Genomic DNA, 12,646 nt, shown 5'->3' with positions numbered 1-12,646 from the left:
CCAAGAAAACATAATGGCAAGTTTAGCTTGCTGCTTCGTAGGCCGTTAAATACAGGTAAGTTTGTCACAGGGCTGTAAACTTTAGAGCAGGGAGGGTGGTGTATCACTCATCTCTGGAAGGAGTGGCTAGATTGCTCAACCCTTATTTACATAGCATGGATTCATGAAACTAAGTTTAGATAAGATTATTCATTGTTATTCTATATATACAACAAAATCCTGGTTGATTGTGTCTTAATGTTGCACCAGCAACATAGACTATATACACATAAATATGAAGTAGTAAGGTTAGTAATCAAACTAATATAGAAAGATAAATGTCAAACTGGAATTGCACAGTGAATTAAAATCCCATTCGTTGCATTTAAATTCACTAAAGATTGTCTAATCCAATCGAGCTTTAGGCAGAGACTAAGCAAGCAAAATGCCCCCTTGGAATAGTGTGTATAGGAATACCCTTGACTTCAGCTTTGACTGAGGGAATCTTCCTTCTAGCCGATTATGTTAAGTAAAATCCAGCCTTATGACAACAGGACACCCACACCAACATTCCCTTTCCTTCTAAAGTTTAATGTTGGCAATTTTCAGGACAGTCACAACACAACAGTAAATCTGCGTTTTATTGTTTGTAAAATTCACAAGACAAAACCCTTGTTTATCATCACTGTATTTTAAGCAGTTCTTTTATACCCAGGCTATGTGAAGGACGCTTCTAATTACATTTTTCCTTGTCAGTGTCTGTGGGTGAGCTGAGGTGTTATGATGGTGTTTGTCTCCCTCCTATGTCCGAAATTACGCCAACACCCTGTGCGCTTCCACTGCGCCATTCTTCGTCCCATTCACTGCACAGCTGTAATTAGTAAAACAGCAAACACAGCGCTTTGTCCGCACCATTTTTGTCAAACATACATTACACAGAAACTGCGAGCAGCAGTATATTTATATATAAAATTACACATACTGACAAGCTGGGCTTGTATAGTCACGGTGGCCGAGAGGTTAAGGCGTTGGACTCGAAATCCAATGGGGTTTCCCCGCACAGGTTCGAATCCTGTTCGTGACGTTAATACTTTTGATTATTTCAAATTTGTGCTTACATGTCACAATCACACTCCATAGTTTCGAAATTCCTCAAATCAAATCAGCGGTTTAATATGCAATATATGTTTCACGCATGAAACCACGTGAAAATAATAATGTTGTAACCCTTGTATTGACTTAGTCCGAACACTGTGTTTAAACTGGGAAACATTCGAAAACAAAAGTAACGATAAGCCGAAGTGATTAAATTGAATGTGACTTTATATGCATGCACACAGTTATTAGTTTTATGGCTCACATTTCCTCGTCTCGCGTTGTTTGTGAATGGAATTAATTCGCTATGGTAGAAACCAACTCCTTTCATTCCTAACTGTAAATAGGTTGACTCCGTGCCTGCTTATGTTTGTGGATGCAATATCTTACAAGAATAGAACTGTACACTTGTTCTCTATATCTTGAATCGTTCGTATGACATCACACTAAAAGATATTTTTAAGCGTGTACCCCTTCCCCGTGTAGAGTAATGGAACCGTCCAGCCTCCATAAAAGTGACCGGCAGTACAGCTGACGTAGTTTTTGGGGCATTGTTCAAGAAGGTTGAATCGTGTAGTTTTGAGTTTGTACAGATTTTAAAAAATAGCGTTTTGGGGGCTTTAGTATTTAGGTATAAATACCTAGGACATTTAACAATAAGTGTTTTTCGAACAACTGCACCGTTATTGGGGGCACAGATAGTTAAAAAATAGACACACTAGTCGTATAACAAAGCATTTGGCCAGACTGCGCGCTAACAAAGCTAACAGTTCCTTATACTTAAAAAAGGCACACAAAGGAAATGCGGTCGATTAGTTTAAAAGCATTAAATAGAGCTGTCTAAATGATCGAGTGGTAGTGTCATCTCCTAAAAAAGCTAAAAGTACAGACAGTACATCAGGCTGTGATGTAACTTGCAGCCAGTGGAGTGGTATTTGTTAAAACAGGAACCTCAGATTTGAACTAGCGATTTTTTATATTTGTCAGCTTATTGGTATCTGATTTCGAAACATCGTTTGAGTACTCAGCAGCTAGCTACATTATCTAATGTTATAGAAAGAATGAAGCTGACATTATGGCGATAATCGCGAAAAACGAGATGTCCAGACACTCGTATCCTGAAACTAAAAGAAGGTAGCTAACTGCGAGCTAGCAGACATTTAGCGAATTGTTCCTAAGCGGAGCTATCTGGTCTCCCTGCTACTGTCAGTTAGCTGTGAAGAGTAGAGTCGAGTCTTAAAGCTCTTGCCTCCACTGGCAGGAACGTTTACGGTATTAAGTTTAATGTGGGTGGCTATCTAAGACTCTGCCCCCGGTGTTTAATGTTAAACAGTTAAGATTCGTGTTGGAAGTGGAGTTAAGATAGCCTTTGGCTGACAGGCTAATTAGTTAGCTAAGCTAAAGCTAACGGTTCCAGCCCCCTGTTACATAGTAACGACAGTTATAGCTGCTGAGTTTAAGTGACAGGAAGAGAGGAATTAGTGGGGTTCTTTTCCACCCTCGAGATTAATAATGGCAGCACCTACAAACGAGGCCTTGTTTTTGATAAAGGATGTGAAGCCTGGCTCGAAAAACTTGAATATCGTGTTCATCGTTTTGGAAATAGGTGAGTAGTTGCACTGTGAGGCTAAAGCGGTCTCTCCCCACATCCACTCGTGCTCTTGTCTTAAAGGGACCGGCAGCAGCTTTGCCATGAAAGCCATGTGAAATGCAGACTAAATACAATGAGGCTTTGATTTCATAATGCTTTCTGAACGTTGGTAGTTGGGCACTGGTTGAATAAATTTGCCCTTTTATCTCAACTTTTCTTTTCTTTTTGTTAGGGCGAGTAACCAAAACGAAAGATGGCCATGAGGTACGCTCATGCAAGGTGGCAGACAAGAGCGGGAGCATAGCTATCTCAGTTTGGGATGAACTCGGCAGCCTTATTCAGCCAGGGGATATCATCAAGCTGACCAGAGGGTAAGACTGCAGATGATGAAACCTGTATTGTTTCCAGAAAGATCAGTGTTTGCATGTTTTGCATGCTGGCATAAGTTTGACATGGAATTTCTCTCCCAGCTATGCATCTATATGGAAAGGCTGCCTGACCCTGTACACTGGAAGAGGAGGAGATCTGCAGAAGATTGGAGAGTGAGTAGACAGTCACACACATCTATATGTAATTATGTAAAATACTGGTCCCTCTTGAAATTCAGATTAGCATATTGCTCTATTCTCCAGCATCATATTTTGTGGTGTGTAACAGTGACATATCAGTTTTAAAACACAGCCCGAGCCTTTTAATACATCATCCTATCACTGGAACATTTTTGAAGTTCATTTCAAGAGCAATTGAAATGTCAGCTTTGTATTTTTCTGAACTTGCCTGTAACACAGCTCTACTCCAAGACAACAGAATATAAGAAATGGGATGAGCGCTTTACAGATGACTGAATATATCATTCCAGATGTTATTTTTCTAATGTCTTTCCTAGGTTCTGCATGGTGTATTCAGAAGTGCCCAACTTCAGTGAACCAAACCCAGAGCTATTAGCCCAAGCAAACCAGCAAAACAAGTCTGTGAGTAGTCTTTACAAACTGGTCAACAAATGCGTCAGCATAGAGACACTGACACACATCAATAACGCTTTGGTCAAACTGTTCTCACCTAGATCGACGCATTTCCCAAATAAATCAAGCTAATGACACCTTCTAAATTGCTTTAGTCTAAGTGAAATGTTAAATGTTAGAAAGGGCTTTTGGCCTGCTTAACTGTGGTAAAGGTGCCCTTCCTCTTTAACAGGGTAAGCCTGACCAAAACCAGAGGGGGAACTCTCCGCCCAATCAGAATTCAGGTACACCTGCCCCACCAGGTAAGTACATTTTCCTAATGCAAATTCTGGTTAAGCTACAAGCCAACTGCTATTGTGCATGTGTTACAAAATGGTACTTTGATGTTGGATTTGTGTTGCTGAAGTTGTCTTTGTTTAAAAAGCTTTGTCTGCATTGATAGAGCCTCAACAAAATGAAATTACATAAAGTGAAAATAAGTCAAAGTTGGATAGTTCTGGGAATATGAAATGACATCGCCTCTTGACCAAAGGGCCTTTTCACATCAGTTTGACTTCTTTTCAAGTGGGTAAAGCAGTGGTGTGCCTTCTAACAGTGTCTCTGTCCTAATGACGTTTCTTAATAAACAGTAGCTGTGTGGAACTGAATGAGTGCACAGTCATAAGGCAGAAGCAGCTGAGAGAAATTCATCATCCATTGAATTATTTGCAAATGTGCTTTACAAAGCTTTTTAAAAAATAAGCTTTTGAAGGATGAAGTCTGTCAAATTGCCAAGGTTATGCAGTTAGAACTAAAAGTAAATGTGACAAAATAAGTAGAGTTAAAATACGCCTTAGGGGGAAACAAAGAAAATACAGCAAATGTGAGGTGGAAACATGGGTTTTATTGTAATACTGGTGGTGAGCTTCTAACAGATGCCCTTTGTTGGGATTAAAAAGGGAAAAGTGACCTGAATGAAACTAAAGCAAACATTAACCACACACAGAAAAAATAAATTCAAGTGAAACACAAAGGAAGTGAAAACTCACAAATGGGGAAACTAAACTGGAGTGAGGACTGACTGTGTTTCTAACCCGCAGGTAACGGTGCCATGCCGCCATTTGCCAACAATAACCAACCACCCAGCGCACCCCGTGATCCTGCGTTTGGGAACGTCGGGCGGCCCAATGGTCGGTCGCCTGGCAATGGAGCCCCTGCAGTCACTGCTGCCGGACCCCCACCAGCTACAAAGTCCTCAGTTACAATTAGCAACGGCAGGGACCCACGACGTGCCAAAAGATGAAATTAGGGGTTAGAGGTTGGAGGGGGGGTATATGTGAGAACTCTATGGACATCCCCATATTCTCCTGCTTACATCTTTCCCACTTTTTTGCCCCTTCTCCATCACAGCCTGTCTTGGCTATTAAAAAAAAAAAAGACTGAATTATGTTAGGGACTACTTGCAGAATTTTTTTTTTTTTTTAATGCAGGCTAAAATAATCAGATGTGTCGTTTGTCATGTGTAGTGCAGGTAGTGCTCTCCATAAGCAGCACAGTGATCATGATGAACTACTTTGTGTTATCAGGGCTTCTTAGATAGTCGCGACCTGGTGGCTGAGATGCGGTCGGCTTCTTAATCTGCACCCTTTTCTTCGAGTTGCCAGTTCTGTGCCAGTGTTACCCCCACTCCCAAACACACACCAACCTGAACCCTTCCCCTGTTCTTTAAAACTATACACCCTACTTGAACACTTGATGCACTTTCTTCTCTTAATTTATGTTGGGGCTTAGCTGTCATTTAAATCAGGAAATCACCTTTTTTTTTTTTTTTTTTGTGAAAAAGGCCTTAAGTTGGTGAAAATTAGTAGTTGCCTGACTGCCCATGTGAAACTTCAAACCAAACTGTTACCTGAAGTGACTGTGTGAAAGGAAAGGTGTTAGTTTTGAGTTTTGATGATAGGTAGACTGTTAGTGAACTGTTTTTTTTTTTGTTTTGTTTTTTTTTCTCTTTTCTTTGTCAGCCATCAACTGTACGTTTTTAGGGACCATTTAAATACTGGCAAAACGGTTCACCAAATAAATTTTAGACTAATTTTTCTGCCACATTTGGTTTTCTGTAGTCTGTCTGAGAACTCTAGTTACTGTTCATGTCACTGACCTGTGTTTACACTGCAGATTAAACCCTACACGAGAAGGGTGTAGGGGTCTGAACACACTTCACCCCGAAAGGCGTAGCCTCCTGTGATCATGCTGCCACCTTTTAAAGCTCTACACTGCCACCAACTGTAAAATAAACCTATTTTCTTTTTATGATTACACTCTACAGCACCATCTAGTGCCCGGGCTAGTAAAATACATGTTTTTTGGACTGGGCTTCATATTATCTGCTGCACCCAAGAAATGGTTTCTGCACTGTTTCACATTTATTTCTTAAGTCTGTGGTCAGATCGCTCAAGCAGAAGTAAAACTATATTATTTAACTTCCTTTGTCACAGGTGAACGAAGACACGTAGGCCAGTACGACTGAAAGCATTTGCATTAAGTATCCCATTTTGAAGCAATGTCTGTTTCAACAAAGCCCCGTTTCTTCATATCCTCTGTTGCACCAAGCACCTAAGCATTATGGCCTCTGAATGGTGAAGTTGCCCAATCTCACTTTTTTTGATTCACGTAGGTGTTCCTTTTTTTTGGTTTTGTTTTTTGGTCTTGCTCACTATGTCGGAAGTTAAAGTTGCCTTTCATATTAGATTTGCGCACGTGTGACGCATTTCAAGCAGAAAAACACCTGGACAGTGCGACACCAGCTTTTGGTTTCATGTGCAAAAGTGGAACACAAATTTCGTAGGTCAAACTGGCGACGTAGCACAGATCAGAAACTGTTGATCTGTGTGCTGCTGGGGCCACAGGAGATGACTGTGGGAATGTTTTTATCTGAAACTCTCAAACAAGCCTTCATGTGACATTTAGAGTGAGACAAATAGGGGCTATGAAACCACATTTTATGCTGGACTTAAATACTGAGCGCCTGCATTTTTTTAGTTATTTTACTGCTAAATTTGAATATGCACTCCAATCATCTTTCCACAGAGCCATCTTTTTTTTAAAATTATGAATGATGCTTTTTTTTTTTTTTTCTCTCTCTAGTTAAAATTTCAGGAAACTGGGAAACACAACATGCCCTTTAAATAAGTAGCTCTTAAATGCATGATTATTACACATTGAACTTGTATCTTCAATAAAATTGAGTCATTTTGTTTGAAAGACATTTTTTTTCTCAGGAACTCTTGATGTGTTGAGTTTAATAACTTTTACTCAATTTCTAAATTTCCATTTTGTGTAAATACTGCATTGCTGTGGATCTTGCAGCAATTTCTAATACAGTACACGAGGAAGGCATATCAGGTACCCTTTGATCCCATCTCTCTGTGCTCCTTCGTTATTCTGTTTCCTCCACTTCCCTAGCTCGTTTCCCATTAAACACCAGCAACACGGTATGATTGGGCAGCGCACAATCCTGTCTTACAGATGTTAAAAACTGTTTTTCTCTGATTAAGCCAAAGGTGTTATAGGTCATAATATTCAGCATCTCATCTTTGATATCAAGCAATTTTTTTTCACTTTGTCTTCTTGCACCTAAAGTAGATTTATGTAGACAAAGAACTCGCAGACCATCATCCATGTTCTCATTATATCCCATTTAGAGTATCTAAACTTCAGCAGGTCTGGAATGGATCTGGTTTTAATATCCCTAGTCCCTGAAAATAATTTTAAAGGCATGAACAGCTCCTTAAAAACTTCCAGTATGCTAAACTCTTTCAAGCCTGGCTACAGGCTAACATTCTCCATCAGAGGTCAAGCCTCAAGGGGGTCAGAATCAATTTTATTGTCATTACATGTCAGACATGTAAAGAAAATGAGTTCCAGAACACCCATCCAGGAGAAGACAAACAAATCAAGCAAACTGCGGCCTTGGAGCCATCAGAGGCGCTGCCGTTTGACAAAGATAAGAGGGAAACAAAGTGAACACAATAGGATAGGTGAGGAGAAAAAAGCATCTCATATTTTGCCCCATAATGGGGGCACAGTATAAGGTTGAAAAAAACCTCTGCATAGTGCGCACATATAGCATAGGAGCGTTAGGGTGGGGAGGGGCGGGGATGGAAGGAAGCCAGCGGATGCGAGTGGGTTCGGGTTACTGTGGGGCTGACTCAACTCCCCCCTCAGCTAACAGTTCCTGACAAGAGGTGGAGTGTTCATCAGCAGCTTGGTCTAGGGCAGGGCTATTCAATTAGTGGCCCGGGGGCCACATCCGGCCCGCGGACCCCCTTTGACTGGCCCACCCCCCCCGACTGACCCAACGTAAGCTGCAAAAACGCAATTAAATCATATTTGCTGTGAGAGTTTTAAAAATTCCCGCCCTTCCTCTTGTACTTGAACGCACCGCTTCCGGTATCGTAGCAACGCCAGCCCAGAATACTCTCTCCAAGTACGACAACCGCGAAAATATGTCACTGACAGGTCAAAAATGTAAAATTGACAGTGAAAATCGCCATTTTAACCCTGCTTGGACTGATAAATGTGTTTATTTTACCCCAAAGACTGAACGCATTAAGTCAGCATTACTTTGAATATGCAAAAGAAGTTTTAATTTTACAGTTATTAAATGTTCACTTGGTGCAATTTCTTTTGTTGAAATATTTAATGCACTGCATCAGTTGGCCGTTCTAGTTCAACAAATGCACTTTTGCAAATACATCTAAAATGTTATAGAAGACTTTACTGTTGCAAAAGGTTGTTATTATTACATTGTTTTGTTTTTTAATTAAACATATGTGTGGTGAAATTTGCCTTGTTAAAAATATTCTAGTCAAGGTTTGGGCCAAATGTTAAAATTTGCAATGCACTTGAATTATTTTGCTCATCAATAAATGATGCAGTATAAAGCCTTTATTGTGAATTCTTTTATTTATTTTTATGATTTAGTTCACTTGGTAGCATATTTAGAGTTAAGTCTCAATAAATAATGTAAGTAGGGGTCTTCGGCCCAGTGGCATCTCAAAATTTTTAAATCTGGCCCAGAAGAAAAAGTAATTGAATAGGCCTGGTTTAGGGATATCAGTCCACACAGGTCAGAAGACGGGACATCAGGGGCGTAGAGCATCTGTTTACAAAACATCCAGGAGGAAAATAAGATAACCAGCAATCCAAGGCCGTCAAATTTCGCCAAATTTGTGATTCTACAGTTGTTTTGGTACAGGCTGTCACTGATTAATTTGCTGACAGTCTTATAGTCTTACTGGCACCTCTCTGTGGCGAAAAATCCAATCATCCAAATTTTCTTGGTTCCTTCCTCTCTGTGCAGAAACAGCCACGTCTCCAAGATCTAATCCCTTCCGATTCAGCTCCAGATATACAGATCAGCTCGTGTTTGAATATTAAAAGCAGTATAGAGTTTCTTACATTTTTATGTTTTAATATTTTATGGTGACTTGTTTACATATTGTACATCTGTATATTTCTACTTTTATTTACCATATGGTTGGATCCATATAGCATTTAGTCCAGCGATATATCTTTTTCCCCAAAGAACTCTAAACCATATGTTCAAAACATGTTTACAGTAAAAGCAGAAAACTTGTGACACTGAAAGTTGACACACACATGAGAGCCGTGGCAGGAAATGTGATTTTAGACACTCGTGTCAACAAAGTGTCATGAGCCGGGAACTTCCTCAGTGTTTCATCAACAGCGCAGTACCCTCGTGTGCTTCGGGATGTTTTAGATTTCACTCTAGAGTCAGAAGCCAACATGAAGATTTCAACCTGTTACACCAATAAACTTTGAATTTGTCAGCTAATTTAATCTCTGTAAACTGAGTCAGAAAAGGCAGCGCGATATTGTTTGCATTTTCATTTATTTTCTATAGTATATTTTTTCTTCTTTTCTCATGTTTTCCCACATGACTTTCTGTGTTAATAAATGGAACAAAACAAGACAAACAAATATGCCATGAAAATAACAACCAGACAAAACCTACTGCATCCTTTCCTCATTCATCCACTGTTTATTTTATTTCACAGACCACATCAACCAGTGGTTTCTGTTTCAATTTTGCCTCCAGTGTGACAGCAATCTCATGACACCACTGATTCAAGTTATGACTGCGGTTTGTTGTGGGGGAAGCACCGTGGTTTAGCAACAAACAAAAAACAATGACTATTAGAAATAGTGCTGATATATTAAAAAGAAGGGGAAAAAATCAAGGCAAGTTTTTACAAAAGCCTGAACTAACAATAATTAAAAGTAAATGTATCTATATGTGTGTAAAAGCATATATATATATATATATATATATATATATATATATATATATATATGTTTATATGTTCTATAAGCATAAATGGGTTGGAACGTGAATTCCTTTATGTTTGAATTCTTGAGGTCTGTGTGTGTGATGCAAACAGGAAAATGGACCTAATGGGCGGGGACTAAAGAAACACATCATTTGTCTGCTGCCTTCTTGTGACACATTCAGTGCCTCCCGTAGAGAAGACATCACAATGACTGGTGAGTATTTTCATCCTTTGAATATTAACTTGGCAAACACTGAAATATGTATTTGAGAGAATTTTTTTATAATAATTTAATGTTTTTTTTCCTTTGTCCTCAGATCCAAACACATCATTCTCTTGGGATGACTTTGCCTCCATTTATGACGTGCTCAACTTTACTTATAATTACACAGAGTTTTTCCCCGACCCTGCCACCCTGCCCTGTAACTTCCACACCATCCCAGACACTGTCATGATTGTTGTCAGTGTCTTTTATGTCCTCATCTTTCTTTTGGCAGTTCCTGGAAATCTGGTGGTGGGGCTGGTGATTGGTTTAAGCACAAAGTCTCTGCCCCCCTCTGATCTCTACCTTCTCCACCTGGCGATTGCAGACCTCTTGCTGGCCATTACTCTCCCATTCTGGGCCACCTCAGTTACTCTGGGCTGGGTGTTTGGAGATGCTATGTGCAAAATAGTCACCATCCTCCAAGAGGTGAGCTTCTACTCAACCATTCTCTTCCTCACTTGCATCAGTGTGGACCGTTACATGGTGATTGTACGCGCTATGGAGGTCCGTAAGACTAATCGACAGGTGGTCAGCTGGGGAGTTTGCGCTGGTGTCTGGATTGTCGGAGCAGTTCTGTCCCTGCCAGGCTTCTTCAGTTCTGCTTTCACGTCTAAAAACTCTAGTCACATACTGTGTGCTGAACAATATGACCCCAGCAGTGCTGATGAGTGGCGGCTGGCCACCAGAGTTCTTCGCCATACTTTGGGTTTTGTCATCCCCCTGGCCATCATGCTGCCCTGCTACGGAATCACCATCCACCGTCTCCTCCACGTCCGTGGGGGGTTTCAACGCCAGCGAGCCATGAAAGTGATCATATTCGTGGTCCTCGCCTTCCTGCTTTGTTGGATGCCCTACCACATAGCAGTGATGGCGGACACATTTTTCAGGGCAAAGATAGTGGCCTATCAGTGCGCTGCGAGGACGGCAGTGGACCAGGCCATGTTTGCCACCCAGAGTCTGGCTCTGCTACACAGCTGTTTAAACCCAGTGCTGTACGCTTTCTTGGGAGAGAAGTTCAGGAGAAGGCTTTTGCAGTTAATGGCAAAGATGGGCATCATTGAAAGACCGTCATTGTCAAGAAGCAGCAGATCTTCACTGTCATCAGAGGTCACAGCTACAATCATGTGAGAACATCAGAGACATTTGAAACTGTTCACATCAGCTGAGGAGAATGTAGGCCTGCTATTTTTTTTTCTCTGTATTTGTATTGCAGCTAATATTTGGAAAATAAAGAATTAAAATTTTTTAAATTGTAAATATTTCATATTTTAAGTAATGTAATTTTTAAATTTTATTTAACTGCTTTTGTTTTAAGAAGTAGAAACATTTAAAAAATGCCAATATCTCAAAAAAATTTCAACGCAATATTACAGTATTACAATATTAAGGCTAAGCATTTGCTGATGAACACCTTGAGATACAGTTGAAATATTGAACCGTGAGTTACATTTCAGTGTCAAACATTTCCTCACATGCAATCTTTCCTAAATATATAATGTCACACTTAACCATCCAACCATTAAACTGTCTACCGTGCTGTACATAACATTGAGGTATTTTTATAGCATGCGTTCACATTTTTGTATTTCTATATTTCACATTTAACTGGTTGTCATCAACATGTAAAACAGTGTCTGAAAGATTAATAAAACCTTCCATTCTGCTCCTTTGTTTGTGATTGATATGAAACTGTGGTCACTTCATATTTCGAATTTTTCGCAAAGAAAAGCTGAGAGACCACAGTCAACAGACATCCCCCCCAAAGTTTTTGGTCAGTGGTGTAACCTTGCTTGAATATGGGAGGAAAAGCAGGAGTTTTGATGACTGCAGCAACAAAAATGCAACCATATTTAGAGATCAAAGAAGCAATATCTACTCCCTCTTGAACAGCTGCTTATGCAAAAGAAAAAAAGCATCAGAAAAATATTTTGTTTCCATGAGTGTTGCCACAGTACTTTAGTAGACTATCCCACGAGGCCACGTGAGAACTAATGGAGTCAAAGTTTGCTCTTTGGACATAAAATATGTAAATTGCGAGAAAATTTACATAACACATGAGTTCCATTTTATTCTAAACTGGAACAGAAACAAAAACATGGTCCATCCTGGTGTACACATTCAATAGAGTTGGTGGTTTTGCAGGAACAGTGCCAAATTGGATTATGCACAGATCATTTTGCAGATTTGCTTATTTTATACCACAGTGCTGCTGAACTCGTGTCTCAGAATTTTAATAGTTTTCACAAATCCTATTTTTAATATCAACTATAAAATGCAAAAGCTATGAAAACTGATTTTCCATCTTGGTACGCCAACATTTACAAGCTGAAACATTGCTGCCTTAGGTTCACTGCTTATCGCGTTTCCTCAAATTTTGAGCTACATAGCAGATATAGAAGATGAATTATAAGGTCCCTGCGTT

At 39.8% G+C, this 12,646-nt stretch overlaps 2 protein-coding genes and 1 non-coding gene across 3 annotated transcripts; all 3 read left to right on the top strand.

Annotated features, from left to right (window-relative positions):
- Positions 1–981: 981 nt before the first annotated feature.
- Positions 982–1,063, top strand: trnas-cga (transfer RNA serine (anticodon CGA)). The gene has a single exon. It is a non-coding gene; the product is annotated as a tRNA-Ser (tRNA).
- Positions 1,064–1,630: 567 nt separating this feature from the next.
- Positions 1,631–5,711, top strand: nabp1a (nucleic acid binding protein 1a). The gene is made up of 6 exons (XM_030759070.1): positions 1,631–2,680; positions 2,898–3,036; positions 3,136–3,207; positions 3,552–3,636; positions 3,860–3,929; positions 4,707–5,711. The coding sequence occupies exons 1-6, from the start codon at positions 2,587–2,589 to the stop codon at positions 4,907–4,909; spliced, it is 663 nt and encodes a 220-aa protein (XP_030614930.1). The 5' UTR covers positions 1,631–2,586; the 3' UTR covers positions 4,910–5,711.
- Positions 5,712–10,082: 4,371 nt separating this feature from the next.
- LOC115801003 (C-X-C chemokine receptor type 1-like) lies at positions 10,083–11,454 on the top strand. The gene is made up of 2 exons (XM_030758684.1): positions 10,083–10,173; positions 10,277–11,454. The coding sequence occupies exons 1-2, from the start codon at positions 10,167–10,169 to the stop codon at positions 11,350–11,352; spliced, it is 1,083 nt and encodes a 360-aa protein (XP_030614544.1). The 5' UTR covers positions 10,083–10,166; the 3' UTR covers positions 11,353–11,454.
- Positions 11,455–12,646: the final 1,192 nt, after the last annotated feature.

The sequence above is a fragment of the Archocentrus centrarchus genome, chromosome 21 (assembly GCF_007364275.1).
Source record: "Archocentrus centrarchus isolate MPI-CPG fArcCen1 chromosome 21, fArcCen1, whole genome shotgun sequence".
Classification (NCBI taxonomy): domain Eukaryota; kingdom Metazoa; phylum Chordata; class Actinopteri; order Cichliformes; family Cichlidae; genus Archocentrus; species Archocentrus centrarchus.
Note: the sequence above shows the minus strand (reverse complement) of the source record. Positions and strands in the feature narration are given on the sequence as shown.

Coding starts and splice junctions, on each gene's coding strand:
- nabp1a (XM_030759070.1), top strand. CDS start 2,587: ATGGCAGCACCTACAAACGAGGCCTTGTTTTTGATAAAGGATGTGAAG. Junction 3,037..3,135: donor ATCATCAAGCTGACCAGAGG/GTAAGACTGCAG, acceptor TTTCTCTCCCAG/CTATGCATCTATATGGAAAG. Junction 3,637..3,859: donor CAAACCAGCAAAACAAGTCT/GTGAGTAGTCTT, acceptor CCTCTTTAACAG/GGTAAGCCTGACCAAAACCA.